Below are 27600 nucleotides of genomic sequence, written 5' to 3'. Positions count from 1 at the left end.
AGTGTGGAGATAGGACTCAGACGTTACGTGAAGGCAGAAGTCCTGGTCTCATGCTGCCTTTGTGGGCAGTAAATAAATACCTTCCTGTGCATCACAGAATCCTGTGCTTGCTGCCAATGCAGTAGCCTTCTTGTCAAAAGAGTTTGAGAGGTGGTTGCTAAAGTGCTAGTACCTAAAAATACCATCCTAAATGTATTAATAAGTTGATAAAATTAAGGCACACTTCCAGTTATACACTAATTCACTCAGCAAAGAAGGTAGTATAAAGTTTTTATTGCCTGTTGTTTAGGAACACCTGCTGTGCTGGTAATCAATAATTTAGGATTAACGTTATCATACCACTATAGTAACATGTTGGTTTTGGAAATTTCTATTTTTCATTTCTAACACATATTAGAGGGAAAATAGCCATGAACTGTATGTATTATATATATGTGTGTGTTTGTGTGTGTGTGTGTGTGTACATATTACACACACACTATATATAGCATATAATATAATACAGAATAAGGAGCTCTTTGTGGCATTTTTTGTGCTACTGTGGTTGATTTTATTGATCACACCAACTTTTCTTGGCATTGTGATTATTTGTTGATAATTTTGTCTGAAAGAGATGTATCGTCCATATGAAGAACAATATAAAGTTTGTTTGAAAGAACCAAGTTAATTTCTCTCCTTCTGTACGATACACATGCTCTATATTCCTTTATTTCTCTGTGTATCAAGGATTGGAGAGTGGGAAAAAGGCATAAATGGTGTTTAAATTGCAGTGAATGTTGCTAAACTGTATTTCCAGTTAGCCTCTCTAGAAGACTGTTCTTGTGTATATACATATGCATGCAAGTAACTCTGTTATCTAACACAGAATGGGGAAGAGAACACAAGATAAATTTAAAAGATATTTTTAACTGGATTATAAGAACTGAGGGAGCATATTCCCCCTTGAAAACAAAACAAAAAAACAAACAACCAAATCATAGACCAAATGAAAATATTGTGTGCTTCTCATCCTGTTATGTAGATAGGCAACAGCATAGCAGCAACTCAAAACTTCAGGCCTATAACATTGCAAATTTTGATCACAGCCTAAAAATTGAGACTGATCTGAGCAAAAGTAAAATTACATTGTTATAAGGATTTTTGGTAAAACTATGGGAGTGTTTTCTCATTACTTAAACTAATATGGTTAAACTTACGTAGTTAAGCTATATATGAAATATTTACATTGCATTCAAAACACGCAAATAAAATCTCCACCATTTAAAATCATTCTATGTATTCTATGCATTCTACAGCATATTCACTGCATAAGAGTATTTTAGGAAAGTTTTAAAAATTTTTTCTATCAGTTCTGGTGTGGAATTCTGAAGACTTGAATACTGTTCATTCAACAGCCATAGATTTAGATCTTATGAAATATTGTGCCATTTCTTACAGTTTTTAGAAAAGAAAATAATTTACAGTTCTGAAACAAGCCTCAAATTTTTGAAAAGCAGAAGCAAATGCAGAATTCTGTTGAGAAATTAGGAATGTCTTATTTTTTGTTTGACATAAGTTCCACAAATAAACTTTATGGTAAAGAAAATCTCGTGATAGTCTGGATCTAGTTGTGCTTTTCGTCCCTCACCTCCCAATAGTGTACTTCTAAGAAATATGTCGTTTAGCTGTAGGTCAGCAAAGATTTTCTAGACTTTAGAAATGCTTCTAATAGGTAATTTGATGACAGTCTATTTTATAAACCTTTGTATAAGAGAGAATAATAATTAGTCCTGGGCTGGTGACAGAATTAAGGGTTACTGCTTCATGATGGTTTACTGCTTTGAACATTATGTAGAAATGAAGATTTTTATATGTTATATGTTATGAAGCCATATGTATTTTATTTGGGACAAGGATTTTGTTATTAGTTTTGAATAGAGCATAAAATTCACAATCTTGCACATTAAACTATCACTCGTGAGACAGTGCATTGTACAGTGGCTGAAACACCAAATTTCATCCAAAGAACTTGGCTCCTCCAACACTGACTGTGCTATTTATTTCTAGCTTAATTTCTGAAGCACAAAAGAAATAAGAACTTGAGAATTAAATAGGAGGAAATAGGCCATTTAAAAGTTCAGCATTCTTAGTTTATTAATAATCAGTCAGTAGCAGCACATTTCCATCAGACCAGTCTCTGCATGTGGGAGCATTTGCCTGCCTGGGAGCCAAAGACCCAATGGTTGTGCATCCTCAGTCCTCTCTACAACCACTTCCACTGGAAAGTCAGTTTGGAGGAGGAGACTTATTAGGTTGTTGAAATGTTAACTCAGTTTTATTATGGTTGTGCTAAACTTCTTCATTTGTGTTTTGTAATTGTGCAGCTTGATTGCAGTTATGCTACGGCAAGGTACAGGAACTTAAAATCAAAATAAATAAATTAATGGAATAAATTTTAACTTCTTAATAAGTGGCACTAAAAAGACTAGTTGCTCCTTGAGTTTATTTGTAAGATTGTGTATAAAAAAACTGAAAGATACTGTAAAATTACTCTTTTTTATTAAATACTCATCCTATATTTAACACAAAAAGGCATCTGCTAACTGTTAGTTTTTTGCTAGCAGAGTTTTGGCCATTTTTACTTAAATAAAATGGGTGCAATTGTTTTTAATGTAATCTCATAAACTGCTTTTATAAATATTTTTTTAAAATCTTTATTTGCTTTGTTTCAGGTAATGTAATCCAGATACAAAATTGCCTCATTTCCTGACCACTGTGCTCTGGGCATTCTTGAAAAATCTTTTTTCTATTTGTTTGTTTGTTTACTTTCAAAGAGGAGGTTGTGGTGCTTGGTTGTTTCAAGGGAGAGAAATTTCTCAGTAAATATCTGTTATGCATGGAATTTCTTCAACTTCCGTCAACCACTCATTTGCAAAAAACAGTCATTGTGGGGCCATCCAGAATTATTCTTGATTTTTATTTTATTTTATTTTATTTGACACCCACGCCTTTGATGGCAGGGGGTCCATGAAGAGCAGATGCAGTAGCTAAGACCACATGTAACCTCTGATCTAATGGAAAGCCTTTTCCAGGCTTTTGCATGAAAAGCAGCAGAGGCTGGCTCTGGCGGGCAGCCTGATTCACTGCCTCTGTGGCAGCCTGTGCTTCTACATGGCACTGCGAGGATTTAAGGCTGTTTCCTAGCGTGGCATGGAGGGAGTTCTGCTGGGCTGTCACCTGTTCCCCTCTGGGTATATTTATTGTCCAGTACATCTGCAGTCATGGATGAGGGGGAGCAGTGCAGCCCCCACCCATAAAGCCAAATTGGCCTGGGAACGTGCATTCCTCAGGTTACTTGAAGTGCTCATTTTTGAGCTTCTGACACAGCACTTGTGAGTACTCTAGCAGAAATGTTTTTCCACTTGTGTTCTTTAAATTCCAGTGGAAACCGTTTTGAAAACAAGACCAAACGTTCCACTTCAGAGTTTCAAATGCAGAGATGATTGCAGCATCATACTGGCTTTTAAAATTGACTGCAGACCAAAATGTGATTCATGCATTGAAATGAAAGCACGTTGCCGTGCTCGGCTGGGCTGGGGATTGCTCCAGCTGAGCGGCCGCATCGCCGTGCCGCGCTCGCGCTCGGTGGCCCTGTCCCCTGCCCGGGCCCCACGGGGCTCTGCTCCCCGAGCTCCCCCCGTTAAAGCCTCCCAGATGGCCCCTCTGCTCCCTCAGCTGGCCTGGCTGTCAGCTACCGAGAGGAACAAAGACAGAGTGTGGAGAATGAAAATCTTCAAGATGCAGAATTTCTCCTGCCTTGCTGGTTTCCTTTCCCCTGAGTCCCTGTTCTCTTCAGAAGTTTGGGGGTTGCTGTCTGCTGTTAACAGAAGACCAAGGGGATAGCAGTGAAATCAAAAGCTTGCAAATTCAAATCAAGTTTAGGAAGATATTTCATAAAGTGAAGTTTGGAGCTGAGGTCTGGATCTCAGCAAGGCTAAAAATGGCTTAGATTTTTTTTTTTTTTACTTTTTATTTTAGAGGGGAGGAAGAAGGTAAATGTGGTTCTGTTGAAGGTTTCACTTTCTCAGTCTCACAGATTTTAAATTACAGTCTTGTAATTTAAAGTTTTGTTGATCTGTGATAGTTGTCTCACTGTTTTTCTTCTGCTGCCGCAGACAAATTTTTCTCATGGTGTAGAGGATAAAATTTCTGGCCATCTTCACTGCTTCTCGCTTCTCAGTCCTTTCTTTTCTCTATCTTGGCTTGCTGTGGAGTAATTCTAGCCTCTCCTTTTACTTATATATGCATCCCCTGGGTTTTCTCCAGCATTTTCTTTATACAAATAACTGCAAATTTAAGTGTTGATTTTTGGGAGAATCATAGAAAATGGAAATGGAAATGACCTATTATAATACATTATTCAGAACCAGTTCCCTGCTGATGCATAATTGTTCCCAATTGTATATTTTATAGTGTTCTGTCAAGTGTATTTTTAAACATTCTGAATGCCTCCATCATTTCCTTGAGACAAGAATCCTTTTTCTAATAGCTCTTCTCATCACGAATTCCTCACTTCTCATTCTAAAATTCTTTTTTTTTTTGTTCAGTTGCTTCTATATTTCCTGTGATTTTGGCATAGGGATTGATTGACTGATATTGCATTATTCCTTTCCTGATTCTTGATCCTCTGAAGATGCATGGGCTGTTTTCTGCCTTCAAAGATATTTTAATAGGGTCATCTTTTGGTTGTTTGACCCTTGAGATATATGTTTGTCTTACCCTCATACATGTTATTTGGAACTCTCCTCAAGTTTTTGATATACACAGGCATAATCAATTTTGAAACCTTTGGATTTTAGCTTTCATATCATTACATAAAAACTTAAAACTGGACTATTTGGCTGGGCAATCAAGTCTGTTACCCAGATTCCAAATTAACTCTGTGCTCTGGGCTTGGAAGCACTCATGCTGGCTCTTTGCATGGCCCTTTGATATTATTCGCTCTGATGCAAAATTGTCAATGCAATACTCCTGCTTCCAAAATTAGTTTCACTTGAACTTAAAAAAAATGCTTGAACTCAGTAACCAGTGCTGGGTTAAAAGTAATGTATTTTGTTGGAGTTGTGCATTGAGGTTTTTTCGTGTTGTGTACCTAATATGTAAATTTTGGAGTCCTTATTATTCACATATCCCAGTCCTGCAGTGCCCCAGGTGATGACAGTGTTGCACTCCTTGGAGACATGACAGAGCAAAAAAATCTCCTGAGAATCCCATGGTTACTTTATTTTTTGCTTCTGTACTTAAGTGCTGCAGTTCCCAGTAGCCCGAGGGGAGTTTGTGTAGTTAATGAAATATGTCACAGAGGGGTTTTCTGCTGTGTAAGTTCTTTTTATCAGAGATGTTTTCTGCTTGAAAGAGCTGCAACTTTGAAATAATTATTAGGTATTTAATAAGGTAAACCCATCTTAGGATAATAAAACTACCTGTAAGTGTGTTTTACAAAAGAAGTGTTCAGCTAAATGTAGTGGATTTTCTGAAAAGCTGGTGGAAGATATAGGTTGCTATATACAGTATATGATGATATCTTCCAGAAATGAGACTAAATAATGGCATATTGCAGTGTTTTGTGCCCTATTAGTACACCTAAATGTTTATATTAATATTTACAGAGGAACTGTAATTTAGAGATGAATTTAATCAATTCAGTGACGTTCATTGAGCAATATTCAGTCATCTTTACAATGCTTTACACTATATATTCTGAAAAATGTTAAAATGTTAGCTGCTTATGATGTCTACCATCACAAAACAAGATATAATTTTATAGATCAAACTCAGGGATCCTTGTTCAGAACAGCTATATATCTGTGTTTTGGAAAAAATGTGTGCCTTGGTGGTAAAGAGGATAATGATGGTGATGATGATGAGTAACAGTAGTAGTAGTAGAAGTATTTTCAGTATACTAGAGAAATGCCAGACGCAGCAAGATATTCCCTAAAACAGTTACTATAGAAAAGGGAGTGTGCCACACTACTCTGGTTATTGTAATTAAAAGAAAAGGATTAAGAATCATAAAAATGTGAAAATTTTCATGGAAAATATACAGATCTGTTGTATGCAATGACAGCTATTAAATAACTGTTGAGAGCTGACTTTATAAATGTGTAGCAGGAATAGAAGGAAGAAAAGGCTGTAATGTATATGCCATACAGTAAAAATACTGCTGTAAAGTCATTGCCTGAAAATTGATCAAATAAAAACAAAAGAATGTGCTAACTTTTGATCTTTTCCATATAGATCTAAAGTCATGATCAATTGGTTTCAGTAGGTTCTTTGAAATCACATAAGGGTTCATATGTGCCAAGTTTTATATGAATCACATGATAAGGTCAAGAAACACAAATTCCAAAGCTGGCTTTATATACCCAGTCCACATATGACTGTGATACCACAATACCATATGTTGACTATAACAGTGAGTATGTAAATCCTGTTCCTGAAAGGAATTTATTCAGCAAAACTCAAAGCAATTATAGCAGTTTTAATTGACTGAAAAGGAGAGAATAGCTTCAAGAAAATCTCCTTAAGTTGAGGATGAGACAGAGTAACATAGAAGACTTCATAATAAACAATGACTGATTATTTATAATTTAAGACCATAATGCCAGAATTGAGACTGCTCATAATGAAGATAATGAGTCCCTAAAGATTAAAAAGCCTTTTTACCCAACTGTTTTTCCTATGTGTGATATGTGGAAAATGAAGGCCAGAATAGCCCTTGGATGGATTTAATTTTAATGTACTTCTGTAGTAACACAGACTGATCAAAGGAGCACCATTCAAGGTTGTGCCCAAGAATAGCTACTGGTTAGCTATTGAGGGAAGCTGCCAAGGGAATGGTACAACAGCACTGTTGTCATGCTCTGTTCCTGAGCTCTCATAGCATTCTGGGTTTTTTGCCTTTATAATTTACCTTTCCATTATTTTTTTCTCTACTGTCTAGTCAATTTTGTATGTAGCATTTTGTAATATATCATATTCCTGGAATATAATCAATGACTATGATGATTATCCTCTGTAGATCCTGGGAAGACTCTACCAGAAGCTCTGGATTATTGCAACATTTGGTTGCAGACAGTAGCAGGGGAGGTAGATGCTAAAAGTGGTATTCCACCTCCTCTTATCACTGTGCAAATTAAAGACTTCCTTAATGGACCAGGTAAGTGCTGCACTTTAATCTTTTTTTTCTAATGTAATCTGTTTTTAGATATGTACACATGGACATGGGATGGGGCCCTGAGCAACCTGATCTATTGGAAGGTGTCCCTTCCCATGGCAGGGGAGTTTGAAGGAGATCAGCGTTGAGGTCCCTTTCAACCTAATTATTCTATGACTCAGTGATATCAGATAATCAGAATTGTATTGTATTCCTTACTCACTAATGTGAAATTGTCCTCTGGCAATTACCCTGAATGAAAGTGAAAACTGGGGAATGGGTAGTCCTGGACCAGTCACTGGTTTAGGGTTTAATAATTAATTTTCTTCCCACAGTAAGTTTAGAAAGGCTGAATTTGTTGAATTTCCTGCAGAATGAAGCATACCTGCTTCTAGTCCTAGAAAACTGAAATGTTATTGCAGTTGTGTTTAGAAAAGATGACTTTTATAAAGTTTCTGAAGATTTTTCTAAGCTATCTTCTCTTGGGTTCTTTGAAATCTGGATACCTGGCTCTGGAAATTACAGTCACCTAAGTGCTGATATTGTAAAATATAAAAAGTGATAGTAATATTGTGTTTCTTTAATTAATGTAAGTGGTGTAATGTAGAGGTGTGTTAGCATTTGCATAACATAATGTGACTTGAAATTCTACTCCTAGAGCATCAGAAATTCTTGCCAATTGCATTCTCTATTTTGTGAAGCATATATTTATAGCTACATCACAGTGAGAAATAATTGAGGTTATAGTGAAAGTTAGAAAATACATAACTATTTTTTCATTTGCATATTTGTTATAGTTTATTGAATTATTTAACCTATTTTCTTATCCTGAATATCCCTCACACAGCACAGCTGTTATCAGGCATTTAGTGAGGAGCTCTTGAGTACAGGATTTTCATGTTCATTCAGTTACCTCTTCATACAGTCTTACAGCACACTATCTAATCTTGGATCTGCAGCAGAATTTCCTTTGCATGCCTTACAGCTGTAGCATCTGAGCTCTACAGAAATACTAATGTACCTGCACAACCCTCACATGGGTGATGGAATACCATGCCCTTGCCATTCCACAAAAGACAACTGAGGCACAGGGACATTAAATATTTTCTTGTTTTATTAAGGTTGTCAATTTAAAACACACAATTTTAGTTTTCCAACGTACTTGAAAATACAGAATTTGATGTTGGAAACACAGCTCATATTGTCTTTGGGTAAAGCAGAAATCACTTCTGAATATCAAAGCCCAAGACATCAAACTGAGTAACCAGTGAATGATACACACATATTTGACCCTGACTATAAATACTGTGGTTAAGTAGCTTGAAAAATGTTTTTTGCACACAGGCAGAGGTTTCAAGGAAACAATAAAGTATGTGAAAAACCTCATCATTGCCCCCTTTTATTTCTTGTTTTCTAGCTATCTAAAGACTTAATTTCAGGGAAGATTTTGTTATATTGATCCATATTTGGGTACATTAATAGGCCTTTGAATCCTCAGGCCCTACTGCATGTTCTGCTACCATTTGAAAAAAAAATGATTAATTGATAGTAATGATGTCTTTTCATTCTAATCAGAACAGCACAGGAGGGGTTAAGATGTCTTCTATCAGGGACCTTTTGATCACTGCTGCCAGAATGGTTTTCTTTTATCCTTCTGCTACCAGTTCTTATATGTCCTCTGTCCCCACATTTCTTAGATTTCCATATTCCCAGACCTTTCATTGGGTAAGAACACTTCTCTCAAGGTTCTCACTGTAGTTTCCTGGCACAGCCTTTATATTTAATTTATGACACACCTGAGGGTGTTTCCCTGATGCTGTCCTGTCAGTAGGACAGATTCTTAGTAAAACTAGCAAGCATAGAAGTTGGCACCAGCTTGCAAAGTATATATTCACAAATAGTGTAAGTGTTCACCCCAGTTTCACCAGTCCAGTTGTATCTTGCATTAGTGTTAAATCTCTCCCCTCCATAGTGTTTTGCTGAATAGGGAACTGGAAAACCATAATTTAATGCATCATAATCTTCAATCTATTTATTCTTGCAAAGCATTTAAAACTTCAGAGATTTCTTCCAGGATCTATTCTTAGCCAAAAGGCTTTTTTTCATCATCTTTTTGCTACTAATTGGAACTATCATTACGAATGACTCAACAGTAATTTCTCTGAATTTTAATGAAGTGTTTGCCAGTGTAGTATAACAAAACAGCTCCACCATCCCTTGCAGATTTTTCTAACCTCAGCTGTAACCACTATGAGATCCTCTTCAAATAAACTAACCTTTACCAAGAAGCCTTCCTTGGGGGATGGAAGTTTCATTGGATGAGTAATGGAAGGCTCATTCTGCATGTGATTGCGTCAGAACAGCACATGCAGAGAGTTACAAGAGCCTGACAGCTCCTCAGCAGGCTACTGGAAAATGAGTTACTAACTGCCCTGTGGGACAAGAAGTCCCCTAACCACAGCTTCTTCCAGGGTGAGGTAGCTTGGCCGTCAGCAGCCTGGAGAAAGTGTTACACCACCAGATCCTAGCTCAGCCGGCAGTTGTTCTTTGAGGACAAGAACCTCAGCAAAGCTCCCAAGAGCTCTTGCAAGATCAACAAACAGTATGTGTGGTGGGAGACAGCTTAGCTAATAAATTAAATAAATAAAGGCACCAATGGGAGACAGCTTTGCTAATAAATTGAATAAATAAAGGCACCGCTGGAGTAGAGTTTTGTTGCAGGCCTTGAAGGCCGTTCTTCTTTGGTGAATATCTGGCAAAGAATGCTGCTGCTGAGTGACCTATTTTCTAATGACATAGTGTGTGTTTCATGGTCATTTATGTATATGTGGTTTATAACTGTAGTAAGTGAATCACTGAAATGCATTGAATATACTGGGAGGTGCTGCCTGTTGGTTACAGATGATCAACTGTTCTGAAAAGTCAGCACATTTTTTAAAAGCTGTGCCTATGCAGACAAAAATATGTAAAATTTGGGATAACTATACAGTTTTCTGTGTTGATTTCAAGTGTTCAGAGTTCAGTAGTTTAATTGTAATGCCATTTTTCTTTCAAGATACATTGTTGGTGTGCTGAGGTTAAATTTCAAGTATAAGAATCCAACATGCCTATGTTTTATAATGCAAAATACTGTCAAGCAGTTAACAGAAAAAAATCTGCAAGTGGCTCGCAGTGTTTGCTGTGTTAGATAAAACCAGTACTCCTTGCAAATAGTTTGTCAGCTGAAGTAGATAAGTAGATGGTGTTCCACAGAAAACTCGTATGGTTTCACCACACGGGAAACCAGGTTGTCAGTCTATATTAGCTTGGAGATCAAAAAACTACAGCAAGTAGCTAAACTTGGAAACCACTAATTAAATGAGAATAACAGGATACATTAATGCACTTCTTGCCACATGAGTTGATTATTTTGTACATTTTTGGCAACTAAAGAAAAACTATATTTCTTCCAGATTTAAGGTAATAGGATCCTGGGAGAAATAAGCATTTATCATCAGGCCTGTGGGAACAGACCTCAACTTTAACCCCACAATGTATTAAAGGACTATTCGTTCTCTTTTTACAGAAACTAATTATGTAAAATTTTTTAAATTCCATTTACATCACTTTACATGACCCTCTATCTTTTATATTCATTCTGTTACTGGGTTGTAGATCCAATTTTTGTCTAATGCATTAAAGTGAACTATTTATTTCTTCAGCATTAGATATAATTCATTATGTGAGGATCAAATATGACCATCTAATTTTAATAGGTTTTTAAAAATTATTGTCTTTACCTTTTAGTCCTCCTGGATTTTTTTTAATCACCTTTCTTACCTATAAAAGCTGCCTTTGATGTAGTCTTTCTGGATGCAAATGATGCAAGAACATGTCTATGAAGTACAGCTTTATAAAAATTGCCTTTAAATACTTGTACACGCAAATTATGGATGATAATCTGTAATTAGTGGATTTAACTTTAGTGAAGTCCTCTTTCCGCAGTCGTTTCTTGGGAAGGCATTGGGTTAGATGTGAAGGAATGGAGATCCTTGATAATTCACCTTTATAAATAATTTCTGCAGAAGACAGAATCAAATAAAGTAAGAAATGTTGTGTCCCACTGAAAGATGAAGTGAGAACTGGGGAGCTGGTGGGTTTCTCCTTCATGCCAGCCCCTCCACACATGATCTGGGGACCACGAGGGGCACAGCAGGGGATCTCAGCTCAGGTATAAAAAACAATAATCAGAACTGCACCAGGGCACTCTCCACAGCCTTTTTTCCCCGCTGTTTGCAGAGGCAACAATTGTATCCATTACCAAGGTCAGTGGTTTGGAGAAACCTGGAAAATAGCAGCTACCAGAAACCCTCTAGAATAATATCTCCAGCAGGTGATAGATTAGTTGGAACAAATTGGAACCATTGCACTTCAGCAATCCTGGTTTCTTTCAAGCTGTTTTAAAAATGTCGTCATTTTAATACACAATATCAGCCCTGCGGAACAGTCCACAGCAGGTTAATTTGAATCATATGATGTATCACTGCCCTCAGCTGACATGAGCTCCGTTCCATGTGTGAAGCCATAATAAATCCATTCCCAACCGAGGCAAATTCCCTGTGAGAAGGTGAACTAATCCAGGCCTCACACTGGCATGTTAGCCCTCCGTAATTGAAAGCAGGGCCACCTGTTCCCAGCACAGTTAGCCTATAGAGAGAAAATTAGCATTAGATCAGATACTTAATATATTGAAAAATCATTCATACTACTTGCAAGTTCAGCTGTGGGCTGCTTAGCATGACATCATATATAAACCTAGGAATGTGCCCACTTGATCCCAGTTTAACAGTTTTGTTAACCATGGTGTTTGTTAACTTTGAAAGGAGAATTTTTTGATTTAATGAGAGCTGACACGTGAGAAGGGGAACTAGCCAGGGTGCAGACTTTTCTAATTAACTCTGGGTCATTTGCAAAACTTTTGAGCTTTCTAGTAGGGCTTTTTTTCCCTTTGCTCTTTTACAAACAAGTTTTTAAAGCACTGACACTGTAGCCATGAAATTATATATATTTGATTAAGAGGGCAAAGAGAAATATTCCAAACAGGTGTACCAGCCTGTAGGTATTGCTTTGGACTTGACACATCTATTGTCTGTAATATCCGTGTAATAATGAGGAAAATCATCAAAGTAACTTTCTAAAAACACTGTCTACAACACTTCTTTTAAATTTCGTTTCTTATATGTCTGAGTACAGAAAATGAAAACTGCACACTGGACCCACATGGAGAAGTTGAAAAACATTTTCTTATAATCTTTTTCAGTCTATTCACATTCTTTTAACGCTTATTTCAGACATTTGCTCAATTTTCTGAAATGCCTTTTTTTTTTTTTTCTTCCCATGTGCTTCTTAATATAGATGTATTATTCAGCAGCTAAGCAGAAAATAGAGGGTTAGTATTTATGGGTTCTTTTCTTCTCCACAAATGTGCTCCATGACCTGGAACAATTTATTTTGTCTCACTATATTGCGCTTCATCTTCCCTGACTCTCTGTTAAGAGAGTTAATGTTTCCCTTAGCCTGGGTTTTCCTTTCCTGATAGTGCTTCCTGATGCCCCCATTATAATTTTTGGCCTCATCATTCAGCCCTTGGCACACTTCTGTATTGTACTGAGCTGTATTTGATAGCTGCAACAGTTGCTTAATTTCAGTCATCATCTACTGAATGGCAGTAACCCTCCATTGTTTATTAATGGCATCTTTGGGCTTCTTGACCTACAACAATGTATCTTGGTTTACTTTTGACAGTTCTAAAAAATTAATAGAATTGCATCACTCTGAGCTTTGTCTGAGATCTCAAAGCTGGAGCTGTTAATGCCCAAGTGTCACCTTCACATAATGTCAGTGACACACTAGGTCATGGAAGAAGTTGTTATTCCTGCTGGGGAGCACCCAGCACAGCTCAGGGTGATTTAACTCCCTGAAGGCTCCAGTTTGCCATGTTGGCCTTGGAGAGCTGCCTGTGTGGGGCAGCAGCACAGACAGCAGCGGGTAGGAATACTGAGCTGTGACTACCAGTCTCTTCTAGACTAACTGGCATCTGTCTCACAGAAGCAGAATGCAAGATGGACTGCAGATGGCCTCTGAAGGCTGGTCTCAAGTTTCTTCCTCGTTTTCCCTTGATCCAAATTGGGAATGATGAATTAGAGGATAAAAACAATTAGTTGGGATCCTTCTTGCTTTTCAATTTCTCTTAATTTGTGTCTCTTTTGATGCTTGACCAGACAATTGAGAACAGTACAACTGGTCTTTACATGTCTCTTTCCTATTTTTATAAATTTAATTTTTGCAATTCAGCCATTACCATTTGCTGAAGGGCCATCCTGACTCCAAATCAGAATCAGGGCTCAAGATTACCTTTACCTTCCTCATATTTCCTCTGTTTAAAGTCCCTACATCAGGATGTGTGGCTAAGGGAGAAAGAATATCACTGTTGGTAAACTCTTTCATGCCATCATCTGCTCCTCTCCTATTTAGGACTAGGAAATTAAATCATCTTAAGAGTTTAGGATAAATAGTAGGGTTTTTTCTATAGAAGTACTGTATATTAAAAAGTGTAATATTTTACAGCCTTCTTGGGGAAGGGGGGAGGGAGATCCATGTCCAACCTCAAGGAGAAAGATCTGGCTTTTTCTGTTTCAGCTGTGAGAAGTAAAAGATCCACTGCTGAATGAATGTTGTGGAAAATGAATCAATTCTTGGAAAATGGCATATTTTTCTCTCACACATTTCAGCATTTCTTGGTCTTTGAAAAGACTAGAGTCTTATAAATGATAGAATCATTAAGTTTGGCAAAGACCTTCAAGATCATAGAGTCCAACTTTTTCCCTAGCACTGCCATGGCAACTAAATCATAGCCCTAAGTGCCATGTCCAGTCATTTCTTAAATACTTCAAGGGATGGTGACTCTACCACCTCTCTGGGCAGCCTGTTCCAATGCCTGACCACCTTTTCAGTGAAAAAATTCTTCCTGAACTGGACTTCCACTGGCACGGTTTGAGGCCATTTCCTCTTGCCCTGTCGCTGGTTGCCTGGTAGAAGAGGCCAATCCCCACCTGGCTCCAGTCTCCTTTCTGGAAGTTGTAGAGACCAATAAGGTCCCCCTTGAGCCTCCTTTTCTCCAGGTTAGCAACCCCAGCTCCCTCAGCTGCTTTTCATAAGATTTACTCTCCAGACCCTTCAGCAGCTTCATTGCCCTTCTCTGGACACTCTCCAGCCCCCTCAATGTCCTTTGTCTAGTGAGGGGCCCAGAACTGGACACAGCACTTGACATGGGGCCTCACCAGTGCCCAGCACTGGGGACAGCTGCTGCCCTGGTCCTGCTGGCCACACTACTGGTGATACAACCAGGATGCCTTTGGCCTCCTTGGCCACCTGAGCATGCTGGCTCATATTCAGCTCCTGTCAACCAGCACCCATGAGTCCTTTTCCAAGAAGCAGCTTTCCAGACACCTTTCCCCCAGGCTGTAGCACTGTATGGGATTGTTGTAACACAAGTGCAGGACTCACATTTCACCTTTTGGACCTCATAGACTTGGCCCATTGATCCAGCATGTCCTTATTCAGCTTATGACTGATTTTCATGGCATTTACTCTCTGGTATCTAAGATTAAGAAAATACTACGGTAGTTTTTAAGTCATAGAAGTAGTAACATATTGTACATTAACTTATGGCATATATTAGAATAAGTTCACTGAAGCTCCCAGCTTTGTGTTGCTTGTTCATCCTTAGCCCTCCAAATAAAAAGCCCTTTTGATAACATCATTATCCCAAGTTCACAGATGAAAATTATATCTTCCCAATACAAATTTGAATGTTATGGAGAACAAGAATAAAATACTTATAACCCTGATTTTTTTTTTATCTGAAGGTCTAAGTAATAAAATGACAGAGAAAGAAATTGCTTCAGACAGAAATTTCAGAATGCTGCTCATAGGTTTCTTTTTATCGTTGTTATGATTTAGTTCAAACAGGCCATATTGAATCCATTGGGTTTTTTGTAATAGATTTCAAAATACATAATAAATGTAAGTAATATGATGACTAATGGGTCAAGTGAAGTTGGAACTTTTAAAATGAGAAAATAGCTGGAAACGGTTTTCAGGAAACTATTCCAGTTGATTTTTGGTCTCCCACAAGGTGTACATTAACATAAAACTCTGTAGAATCGCCTCTGGGACCTGAATTCCCTCTCTGATTTCATTATTCCAAAGTGTTTCTTTTTCCTCCACTGTTAAGTCATCTCCTGGTGTGGTGGGAGCATATAATAAGTGTAATTTATTTATATTTATCTAATCTCCTTTTAACTGACTAGTTATTTCATCATTCTGTTTCCTAGCTGCTGTTCAGAAAGTTGTGAAGGCTAATTAGAAACTAATAATTGAAATACATGGATTTACTGGGTAATCTAAAGAGAAGTAGTGAAGAAATTGAGGAAGAGAAAGAGCAATTCAAATTCTACACTGAAATGCTGTACTGTAATCAAAAATTGCTTTGATACCCTTTGCTTTAGGCATAACAGAAATAACTCACTTGATGCACTCGACTTGCAAGCACAGTAAATTTTTCTCTCTTTTTTTCTTGCTGGAAATAGATAACACCTGGCAAAATAAGTTATTGCTAATACATCTTAAATCTAAAGAATGCATTGGGTTATAATTTTGGTAGCCAGTCACTAGTAGGCAAAGGAGAAGCTGATGTAATTGAGGCATTAAAGATGACTTGGAACTACCTTTTGCTCTGTGTTGATTCTGATGTAATTTTGGGCAATTCAAGGAGTTAGTTACAGGAAGCCTCTGTTTTCCTACGAGTATAGAATCTGCATAGTGTTATGTGCTGTTCTTCCCAAGGTGTTTAAAATAATCTAAAAAAACAGTTACACTTCGATTTTGCACCTCCCAAAATTTATTCCAGTTGAATCTGTGTGATTCATAGATTTTAAAGCTCTTTTTAGTGCATTTTGACTGTCCGGTGAAGCAGCTGAATATCTATCTTAATCAACTCCTATAAATAGCTCTTCATGTTTCATCAGTTTTCATTGTTCTGTCCATCACTTAAATATATTTTCCTTAGAAGGAATGTTAAAAGTTTCTTTTACATTGCTAAGGATAATGTATATAAGAGGTCAAAGACTAAAGATTGCTCAATTGTGTTTCCTCTTTTCTTTTTGAGTATTTTACTTAAAATACCAAAGAATCTCTTTACATAATCTTTAACCAGTTGTAAAAATAACCTGTATCATTATAAGATAGTTAAAATATTTTGTGAAGGTTCCAAAGTCACATTTTCTGCAATTATGCTTCTGGCTGCCACCGCATTCTGTCAGGGCTGACTTACTGGATAATAATTTCATACAAAACTTCGTCAATTTATCAGTCATGACAGCATTTTTCTGTGTGACATGCACAGTTTCCAAACAGAAAAGAGGGAAGTAATTTGCATTTCTTTGGTGTCCTGGTGGCCCTTTTTTTATTGCCTTCTTGAATGAGTGGCCAAGAGCAGTGATAAAAGCACAGGCCCAAGTGCCCAATATATTCCAGCACTGAGCTGCACCAGCACCCTGTGTCTTCTCTGCCCTGGCCAAAGGAAGCCCCAAAAGGAGCCTCTGCCTTTGTGGTCATCTCCTGTGCCATCCTTCACACTCAGTTTTTGGGTGTGTTAAGCTTTGGGCTAAGCCCTTGGCATCTGTTGAGTCAACTTAGCTCTAAGAAGTTTTTGGGTGTCAGGGAGGTTTCTTTGGTTTTCCCCCCCCCTTCTGGGCTGCATTACCATAGGAAAGTGCTGGCAATTAGATGTGTATTAGATAAAGCAATTAGATGTGAAAGTTGCCATACCAAGGAATAAGGGTCCTCCTTTACTAACTTAGAAACTGAATTATTTAGCAAAAGCAATAAATAGCATCTGTTTATTTTACTCCTTTATCACTGCAGTAGTAAGGGAGAAATTTAAATTTATAAGGCAGTTGTTTAGTTGTTTTTTTAACATTTCATTTTAAGAACAGTCAATTTGACTATTGTAAATAATGTCACATAGGTCTCTAATTTCTTCCTAACTCCTTTCTCTATTCAAAGGAGGGAGAAGTCCAGTGAAGTCTTTATAGAAGGCAGACAAATCTTGGGGTATTCCAAGTGCGAAGAGGATGGGGAGTTTTTCCAAAGTATTATGACATTTTTCTTCCCATTATTTTAATTAAAATGTCAATACATAAGGATTTTGGAAAATCTTCTAAGTTGATCTTGTGTGGTTTTGGATGCCTGAGAATCTTCACAGAATAATTGAGGTTGAAGAAGACCTCTGAGATCACTGAGTCCAACCTTTGATCAACACCATGTCAACTAGACCCTGACTAAGTGCCATGTCCAGCTGCTTCTTGAACACTTCCAGGGATGGTGACTCCCTCACCTTCCTGGGCAGCCAATTTCAGTGTTTAACAAGCCCCTCCAATCCTGTTTTCGTCTAATGCCCAGCTTTCTAACTTTGGTGCTTGCCTTCCTGCTAGGCCCACATATTAGCTAGTGTTTTGCCAGTTCCTAGTTTAGTATGGAAGGCTTTCAGTGCAAGAGAAAGCATTTTCAGAAAACCAGTAATTAAAGTTCTAAGTTAAAAATAGCTTTCCAGTCTTAAATTTCAGTTAGCTGCAGCTTGTGGAATAGTGCAGACATTTTTCTAATATCATTTTGGGGTTTTTTAGTTCAGCTATGACAGATCTTATACAGCCATTAATAAATTCCTCTTATCTTTGTAGAAAATGTGCCAGATATTTTTGGGGGGAGGGGATCAGAAAAGTACTTTGCCACATGCCTGTGAACCTCTGAAATCATTATAAATCTGTTCTTAAAAGCAGCTCTGAAACTCTGCCCCTACAGCCCTTTAGCGCTGGTGTAAAAATTTACCTAAAGAATGGGAAAATCAAGCTCATGATTTGCATCAACATTAGAAGTAAGATGTGGTGCTGGACAACTTGAAACTAGTGTCTATGAAATATTCATTAATCTGTGTAAAACCTTCAACAGACAGTGTTTCCTGTATATATTTATAATGAAACTCAAAACTAAGCAGTGCTGTTTGAACATTTCATCTAGTTTAGATATATGCAGAGAATTTAAATCACTTTTGGTTCATGGGGTTGGGGCAGTGGCAGTCAAACAGCAAAGGGAAAAGCCCTTTTCCCCCTACCTAGAATAGCTGTCTCATTACTGGCCAAAAACTGAATTTGAAATGAAAAATCCTAAAAACTAAGTTAAAAGCTGGATTTCTGTAAGGAATTGTTATGTACTGATGCTGCAGCACAGAAATAAGTTTCAGCCTTCATAAAATCCTGCTTCCAGTCTGTGAAATAATTTTGCCAATTCCTACATCTCAGCTACCAAGATGCGACTATTAACAATGTTGTTCATATTAATTGTGGTTCCTAAAAATTCTGTGAGTCTTTTAATAGTCTGAGAAACACCAAAATCCTTTTTGGTGAGGAGATGAAAAACATTTAAAAAAAAATAATGACTTTAAAAAAAAATTAAAGGAATACATTATTCCATTCTCCCTGGAAAACGAAGAAATCTAAACATACCTCAGTTTTTGTATTTGCTTTTTATTTCACATTTCATCTTGAAAATGCATTGAAGACTGCTGCATAGGAACTGTGTAGGAAACAACACAATACACATGTTATTCACTCATTTAAGTATGTTGAAAATGTTCGCTGTTGGCTTTGGAGTTTAGTCAAATAGCTCTTCTGGATATAAAACTCGAGAGAATGTGAAGTATATTTTTATTCTTACACAAAAGAACTAATGTATCTCCCCTCCTACACACTCAAATAAAGTGTGTGTCTTTCTGTGGTGATCCCTGGGAAGAAACGAGATAAAATCCACTTTGTACCATGTTTCTTCCTTTAAAACTGTACATAGTGATGTTTGCTTATAGTATTTTTCATTATATTTTAATTCAGATTTATTGCTAAAAATACTGTTTTGTTATGTTTTAACATTGATTCAGTCCTTGTAATGGAACATGGTGGAAATATGATGGAAAAGCTATTTCCGCTCAATGCTTGTATTTGCACACAGCTTGAATAATTGCACTATAGCTTATCACATTTCTTTCTCCAATTCTCCCCTACAGCTGACATAAATGTGGACATATCAAAACCTTTGAAAGCAAATCTCAGTTTTGCCAGACTTGACCAAATAAACCAGTTCTTGAAGAAAATAATAACCACAAATGAAGATGTGCCCAGGAAGGAGGCTGCTTCATCAGCTGGCATTATTCCAGATGAGGACATCACTTTGATATCCAGACACCCCAGTACAAAGGACTTTCTACCTGCAGCCCATACCAGCACTGTGCAAAAGGCTTCAATGCAAGAAAACTTATGGCAAGCCCTTTCCTGCTTCCAGAAAGTTTCCATTCACACTGTTCAAATGGTTGTTTTGATGGAAACCATCCCACACCCCAGCAAACCTTGTTTGTTAGTCTCTTTCTCAAACCTCAGTGGAAGCCTGAACATTAAAAGTGGACATAAAACTGCAGGTAAGAGGTTTTTTTTAAAGTTGGAAGAGCTACTGGTTTGTGTAAGTGGTGATCTAGTGACGGTTTCAAAGTGTGGGGCATTGCAGGGAACTGTTCCAGCCAACATCATAAATCCACAACAGAAAATAGCAAATCCCTGATAGACTCTATTATCCAAGTTTTCCTTTCTGTGAGGGAGCACCCAAGAATGATTAATTCTGTAGTTAATATCCCCTAGCTTGTAATTACTAATTTATTGATGGAATTCTGGCTGAAATAGTGGTTATGAGAACCACCCCTCTGGTATTCCAATAATTTAGCACATAATTCAAAGGTCAAAATTTTGACAGTTTTCACTCTTTAACTAGATTTTCTTGTTAGGACCTTTGTTTCTGTCTCAAAAAAAAAAAAGTAAAAATAGTTGTTCAGAGCCCTGACAGGTGCTACTATGTAAATATTGGATCATGCTGTTATTCTTCTCCAGATTTATGAAGTTTTCAATTTTTACGTGTTTCCTCTGCACACCTGAGAGTCGCACAGGGAAAATAAGCACTCTGGCCTCATTACTGAAGCACTGCAAAGAAACTTTATGCCTCAGGTACAATTAACCAGATACCAGAGACTCATTTAAAATAGAGATATTTTGAGTGTCATTGTAAATTGTTTTATTAGCATTTCAATAAAATTAATAAGATGGTATATTTCCATGGTGTGGAGATGAGCCAGATGTAGGTAGTTGGAAGAGTAGTTTGAGAGGCAGAATGGTCTCTAGCTGAGAGGAACAAGTTGTTGGCCAGCTGAGGTGGTGATTTATTTCTTTTTCATCAGAAATATTTTTCCTCAGGCCAGCAAGTTCCAGCTCTTCTTTATTGTTTTAAAAGTTAAAAATGAAAAATTTAAGGTTCATAGGACATGAAAACCCATGAAAGTGCTGGGGCCAGAAACTTTTGATTTATCCATTAATAAAGAGCAGTGCAGGCAGGAACAGTGCCTGTGTTCCCACACTTTTCCACTCGGATCACAACTCCAGCATAGAAGGCACTGCAACTGAGAAAAGCCTTTATAATGTGCTGTAAATAGTTTTAGTTTTGTTTCTGTATCATAATCCTCTTCCCTTCCCCTCTATCATTTGTACATTATCTGTCCCATGGTACATTATGGTGTCCACATCATGCTTCGATACATCAAAGCCGGGCTGCTCCCTCACTGTTCTGTAAAGCAATTTGGCAAACTCACACTGTATTTCACATACCCCGGAGGTTTGCATCCTCCCAGAAGGAGGACATACCTTGCCCTGCATGTTAAGTCTCAGAAACATTTTCAGCTATGAAGTTCTGTTTCTTAATTCCTCTGGCAATCTGAGGAAATTAGTCTTTATTTTACGCGGTATAAGCCATACATGAATCTTCAGTATGGTCATAGTCTGGCAGGCGTTGTGAAGTGGAGCAATACTGATGTCAAATCTAATGAAAATGGACATTAGTTATTCTATATAAAGAACTTTCATAGCCATAAAATTAGTAGACATCAACAGACGCTTTTCACATTTGTTTTCCAGTTAAAAATGCTTTATCTCTGCTTTGTAGAAAGAAAAGTACATCTGCATGAGGTTTTGCATACTGTTGTGATGGTGCAATAAATTAAGTTCTAATTAGAACAAAAGACACACTTCCACAAAACTGATGGAAATTGTCAAAAAATCTCGTAAGAAATTGCTTGGATTTTTTTTACAGTTGTGAATGGGAATTTAAAGTGCTGATAGAAACCAAGGTTGAAATTACGACTTCAGCAGAGAAGATAAAATACTCAGTGTGAGGGAAATGGTATTATAATCTAATGTTAAAAATCCTTTAGAAGAATACCACAGTTACTAACTAGATTTGTTTTCTTATTACAAAGAAATTATGCAAGCTAACACAATTTTTAAAAGTTTTTAGCTGTGTCTTGAAAGGAAGGAGCATTTAAATATCTCTGTTCTTCACTACTGTTCTTTTTGTAAAAGGTTTTATAGATACACCTTTTGAGCTGACCAGGGTTAATGTCAGGTTTTTTTAATAGAATGAAACTAATACGTGAATGCTTCCCCATGTCTTTGATTTTACAGTCGAATAACTATTGTGACCATCTGCAGCAGCTGCATTTTAGGAATTATTTGCTGAACCAAGCTAAGCACAATGACAAAAGTAGTCATCTCAGATATACTGTTAAAACAGAGGAAGAAAAAGGAGCATTGCTTGCCTTTTGTACAGTATGGCCATCTGCTGTACAGATGTTATTATATAGAATGACTTCAGATACAATAATTGTAGAAAATTTTCATTAAAACCTCAACAATTTGCACTTGTTTACTTGAATCTGCATAACTCCCCAGTGAGACAACACAATACGCTTGGGGTTTCTTTGGTTCTCACTAGCTTACTCTTTGATCCTTTTTGATGTGCTGACTTTAATAAACATAGTTAAAAACACTATTCAAAAACATCATGGAAAAAACTACAAAGGAACAATTATAGCAGTAGAAACTACTCTAATCCCTTACTTACGCAAGCTATTTTTAGTGAAATATGGTTTTTTACACGTTTTATGTGGCAGTGTTTTATAAACAGTGTAAATGACCCCTTTTCCAGATGAGTTTCAATGCAGGAGGTGAAGTTGTTTTGTAAGGAATCCTATTTGCTAGGAATTATTGAGCAAAAAAAAATCTCACAAGAATATATATTGTCGGCATTTTCCCTCCCTTATAGGGGGAAAATAAAAGTGCATGACCTTGTGTATTGCTTTCATTTCTTTTCAGCTGAAATTAAGAAGAAAGCTTGCTATCCAACTTATTTTTCTTTTAATATCAGTTTTCCCTCTAGACTTTACTGGTTTAATCATGGAAGCTAAAGGCATTCTAGTTTCATTTTTCTTCCTAAATTCTTACGAAACTAATAAGTTTTAGCTTCTGAAAAGAATTGGGACTAATTAGTTGAATGATTTCACTTCTAACACAATTAATTATAAGTGTTGAACACACACATTACAATTCGATAAAACTAAAACACCTCTATTTCTATATATACTGCTGCACTGTTGTACAACCCCAAACCCTTAGTGTGTCAAGGGACTTCATCTTTTGGGCATTTTTCAGGTTTTAGTACAACAGTTACTTATAACAACATGGTTACTATTTCTGTTAGAATACTTATGTTCCTGTCTGTACTCATGTGTAAATACTCACTATTTTGGTTTTAGTAAAATAATACTGTTGTAGACTGTATTGCAGTATACTGGGACAAAAAGAAAAAATAATAAAACAGAACAAAATCCCTTAAAAAAAATAATTTTACTTTAAAAGAGGTTACCATTATAGTTTTCCTGATGCCCTTAAGGGTAGGACTTTGTCATACTGATGTTCAATAAAACAATTATCTCTAGTCATTTTATATTTTGTGGCTTGGAGTTACAAGTTAAAACTTGTACCCATTTTTTTGTAAACTAAACACATAGCTTGGCAGTGTATTTGTACTGTTGAAGAAAACCCTAACTCCAAGAACTGCTGTTAGACCTGATACAGTGATTTTTGTCTTCTGAAGTACCTGGCATCTTCCACAAATGCTTGGAGCTCCAGTTCCATGTACCCAGTCAGATCTGAGATCTCTTGGTGCCGTGCTTGAGGTGTGTGACTCACCCCTTAACTGTCACATTAGAATTGAAGTAAGTCTTAACAAGAAATACTGGAAAATAGAATGCTATTCTAAACATACGGCTTTCAGTTAGTTCAGTTTTGTAGTTGAAATTAGCACTACCTACCTGCCAAAAGAGCAGATAAATTAAGAGAAGTTGAGGACCGCTCTTTCCCCAAAGTGAAAGACAACAAGAAGCCTGTAGCCTCTCAGTGGAGCCTTATTTTACTCTGGCTGGACACAGCAGGGAAGTCGTGCTGTTCAGTGTCTGAACTGAGAGAGTTACGGACATAAAATATTCCAAAGATCATACACAGAATTCCCCAGCCCTTTGTCCCATATGTAGTAATGATTACTTTAGCATATAAATAAGGGGGAAAAAATAAACACTAGTTGAGCCTATGATAATTGCAAGTATTTTACTAAACCTGAAAATAATTACATACTTGAGATACTTTACAGTACTTTTAGAAATTAAATGCAGATATGAATTGGTATAGCACGAAGACCAAACTTCAATTTGGAGTTAACTAACTCCCTCGAGAAAACTTTGCTAAGGCGTTGTCATAGCCTTTGGATGCTGCAGATATGCAAGTTAGCCCGTGGGGAAATAAAACTTTAAATTAGATATGACTACCTAAAATAATATGCAGCAGTAACAAGCCATTTACAACACCCAGAAGGCGTTTGTTACTTTTAGAAAGAAATATAAACTCTTTCCAACACTTGAACAATAGGAAATTAATTCTCTGTCAGTAAAAGCCAGAGGACAAACTAAATATTTAAATGGCCACTGAGGACTGAGGTGGAAGTGCAGCTTGTAGACAGCTATACAAATCACTAACAAACCTTAATGAATATTGGGTGTGGGCATCAGGGTCCTGTCAGATTTGACACCGTGTCCCAAGTAGCTTAAACCCAACACTCAAGGAAAGGTGGAGACCTCATCAGGTCTCTAACATCTGGGATTTTATTTGTCATTTTGGCATATCCTGCAAGCGCAAAAGAAAGAGTAAAAGGGGATTATCCTGACAATGAAATGAGTTACTGAATCTTGTGATAATGAAAAGCAGAAGAATTCTAATTCCTTTCTATAGTCCCTGAGGTGGAGGTGCGTTTATAGTTCTGCAGGAGTATAATGTAGGAGGGAAGAACAGATGGCCTGAAATCCATGAAACAAGACACCATCTAATCCCAGGACTGAGTACCAGTATTAATCCTGGTCAGATTCCCTACTGATACTTTGTGATAGGGTTCAGAATTGCTACTGATGAACTAGTGCATTAACTTCAGAGAGTAAAAAAAAGAATTAAAAGTTCCTTGAAGGTTGTTTGTTCAACTTTCTTTTGTTCAAGACAGCATGCACTAATTTTGTAGACCTGCATTTGCTATCTGAATAACTCAGCTTTAAAAGTATTTCAGATTAAATTTGATTCAGAACAAATATGGTTGGGTTTTTAATCTCTTCAGTTTTTATTGTGAAATTAATTACGTATTTTTTGCGACTGGAATTTCTTTTGATAGTAGGATCCCAGTGTGTATGTGGTGATAGTAGGTGATACAGTATTTACATGGAAGTCAATTTAATAGACTGTTTAAATTCATGAGACAATAGATATAACAGTGAAAGCTGGATGTTTTCTTTATACATCTTATGCTTTCTGTGTTTTTCTTCCAGTTCAGGCTTCATTTTTCAGTGTGAGGTATAAGAGACAGAGGTAAGACATTATTTCCAATCATAGGGACCAGTTATTAAGCAGTTTAAATTGATGGTATACTGACTTGTTTCTTCTTTTTACATGTCAAGAATATTTTTATGGAATGGAATCACTAGCTTGCTGCCCAGACAAAAGGTGCAATTTCACAGGAAATTCAGGTTATTGTAGCCACACATTTCTACACTCTGCCTTTTGCTAGCTCAGTTACTTAGGTAGCTGATCAATGGGTTGTGTCAGGGCACTCTTTTGTCTGAAAACTAACCCAGTACTAAAGAAGAGTTTGCAACAAGATTGTCTCCTTCATCTGGTTCACTGGAGAGGTACACCTAATGACCATAGTGGCACAAATGAGAATAGAGAGAAGCATACAGACAAGGAAGGATTGAAGGGAGAAGACTGGAATAAGCCTGGACCTGGACTGTCCTTGATCCTCAGGAGCCACGTTCCAAGAGTGCAAGGCAACCTGTTTGGGTTGTGTGGCCTGGGTGTATCTGTCAAGCCTTGAACTTCCACAAGCATAATTGACTGGGTTAGAGAGGCCCAAATAGAGCTCAGCTGCTGCCAGGCACTATCTTCAGGATAGTTTATTTATAAAGAAAAGCTACCCTCTAGTTCATGGATGATTTAGTTTACTAAAGCAGTTAAAATTCACTGAATCCAGTGTAGAGCCAGAGGAGCAGGACATCAAAGTAACTCTAAATCAACTTTGTGGTGATTATATTTGGATACATTTTGAGTGGCATCCACTATTTTGTAATGTTTCATTTGCTGGTCAACCATTTTGATTTTTCAGTGTCTGATTTTTCAGTTGTGCTAAATATCTACAACTTTCTAGACATTTTTAAATACCAGTTATCTCCTGATAATAAGCCAAAGTTTTCAACCAGATACCTAAAATTAAGATGTGAAAATGCATAGATCTTTTTCTTAATTGAAGAACATCCCCATGTCCATCTGTAGAGCTGGAGTAAGAATGTTTAGCTGCTTTTCTAAAACCTGGTGGTATCTAAAAATGTTTGTGATAAAAGAACCAAGTACTACTCATATCAATATAGTAATCACTTTTGAAGGCTGGACTCACAGATGCAATATGAACACTATTTTTGTTGGTTTATAATATGCAATTTTCTTCACCTAATTGGAATAACATAAGGCAATATGGAGCTTTACAAGTATATTCTAAATTATTGTACTCCCAAGACAGCCTTGACCAATAATTAAAATCCCTTTGGATCTAAACTTTAATATGCCCTCTGTGATTAAGCATCACAAAATCCAAAATTACCAAATCACCAAGTGAATTGAGATTTTTCAGTTATTTAGTATGCAGTAGTGTAATGAACATGATGTACCTGCCCAGTTATTCTTTAAGGGAGATGAGCTCATTTCAAATAGATAACCATCTTTGACTTCTCTTCTGATTCATCACTGACCTGAACTCCATTTGAACCTTGTTAGACACAAAACAAGCAGGATTCCTGGCCTGAGCTATAAAATATAATTAAGCCCTTTTGAAATGATGTGTAAAAGAACATAGCTTTACCCCTACTATAACTACTACCACCACCACAACCAATAAAGTTAAATCAACCACTGCCTGTAATGGATTAAAATAATAAATGTTCCTGGATTTTAGTGTTTGAAGTACTTGAAGAAAACAGGCTCCCAGCAGCCAGTACCGCTGAATGCATGGGGACATTTATTAGTGATGAATTCAAGGGTTTGGCCTGGTTAAGATCATTACTTTCTGTTTACCGTGTGTTACACATCTCATGTTTTTACAGAGCCCATATGTGTCCCAATGTAATGCTGAAAAACTCTTTCACTAAAGAATAGCTAATTGGTAACATGTAAGTATTGTTCTCATGGGGAGAATGAACCATCATAAGATTCAGCTCGATACTAATGAGAAATCCAGTGTGGTCAGTGGATTGTTAACTAAATCTCTCCTGGAAGGTAGTTCTTAAAATTGTTCTCTACTATGCTTCACCATTTGTTTGCTACTGCTGTTTCCAGACTTGAGTAAATTGGCTGCCTTTTAAATTAGCTGCAGTATTTCCCCTGTAATTATTTTCACAGCTTTGTTACCCTTTCTTCTCAGAAGATGGTTTGTCAAGCATATTTGTCAACAGAGCGTTGTAACTGTAGTATAACTACTCAGTATGTGATGTATCTACAGTTTTCTTAAGAGGAAAGAATTGTGTAGATAGTTGTACCAATATATTAGATATAACAGCATATTTACATTTTAATAGCTGTCTTAATGTCAATGACAATCTGAAAGTAGGTACTGAAGTTACAAACATGAAGAGTGAATGTTCAGAGCCAAATACCACAGACTGTCACTTTAGTAGCAGGTAGTAAGGAAAACCACTTGCTAATTGATCTTTAGCGGCAAGATTGTATCTCTGCCACTGGGGCAGGGAGGACCCATGGGGGAGCCTGGAGTTCTCCCTTCAGAGGGCACCAGGATCCCTT

The 27600-nt window shown here is 37.0% G+C and overlaps 2 protein-coding genes across 7 annotated transcripts in view; one reads left to right on the top strand and one right to left on the bottom strand.

Moving 5' to 3' along the window:
- LOC134426653 (cytochrome c oxidase subunit 6C) overlaps window positions 1-27600 on the bottom strand; it is a 475168-nt gene that overhangs the window by 352434 nt on the left and 95134 nt on the right. The gene's annotated exons all lie outside the window — the stretch shown is intronic.
- The window catches only part of VPS13B (vacuolar protein sorting 13 homolog B), a 429375-nt gene that overhangs the window by 314865 nt on the left and 86910 nt on the right, over window positions 1-27600 (top strand). For all 6 annotated transcript variants that reach the window (XM_063171820.1, XM_063171844.1, XM_063171830.1 and 3 more), the window contains exons 35-36: window positions 7061-7198; window positions 19353-19760. In XM_063171820.1, the coding sequence (XP_063027890.1) occupies window positions 7061-7198; window positions 19353-19760 (546 nt within the window). The remainder of the gene's footprint in view (window positions 1-7060; window positions 7199-19352; window positions 19761-27600) is intronic.

The sequence above is a fragment of the Melospiza melodia genome, chromosome 1 (genome assembly GCF_035770615.1).
Source record: "Melospiza melodia melodia isolate bMelMel2 chromosome 1, bMelMel2.pri, whole genome shotgun sequence".
NCBI classification, from domain to species: domain Eukaryota; kingdom Metazoa; phylum Chordata; class Aves; order Passeriformes; family Passerellidae; genus Melospiza; species Melospiza melodia.
Note: the sequence above shows the minus strand (reverse complement) of the source record. Positions and strands in the feature narration are given on the sequence as shown.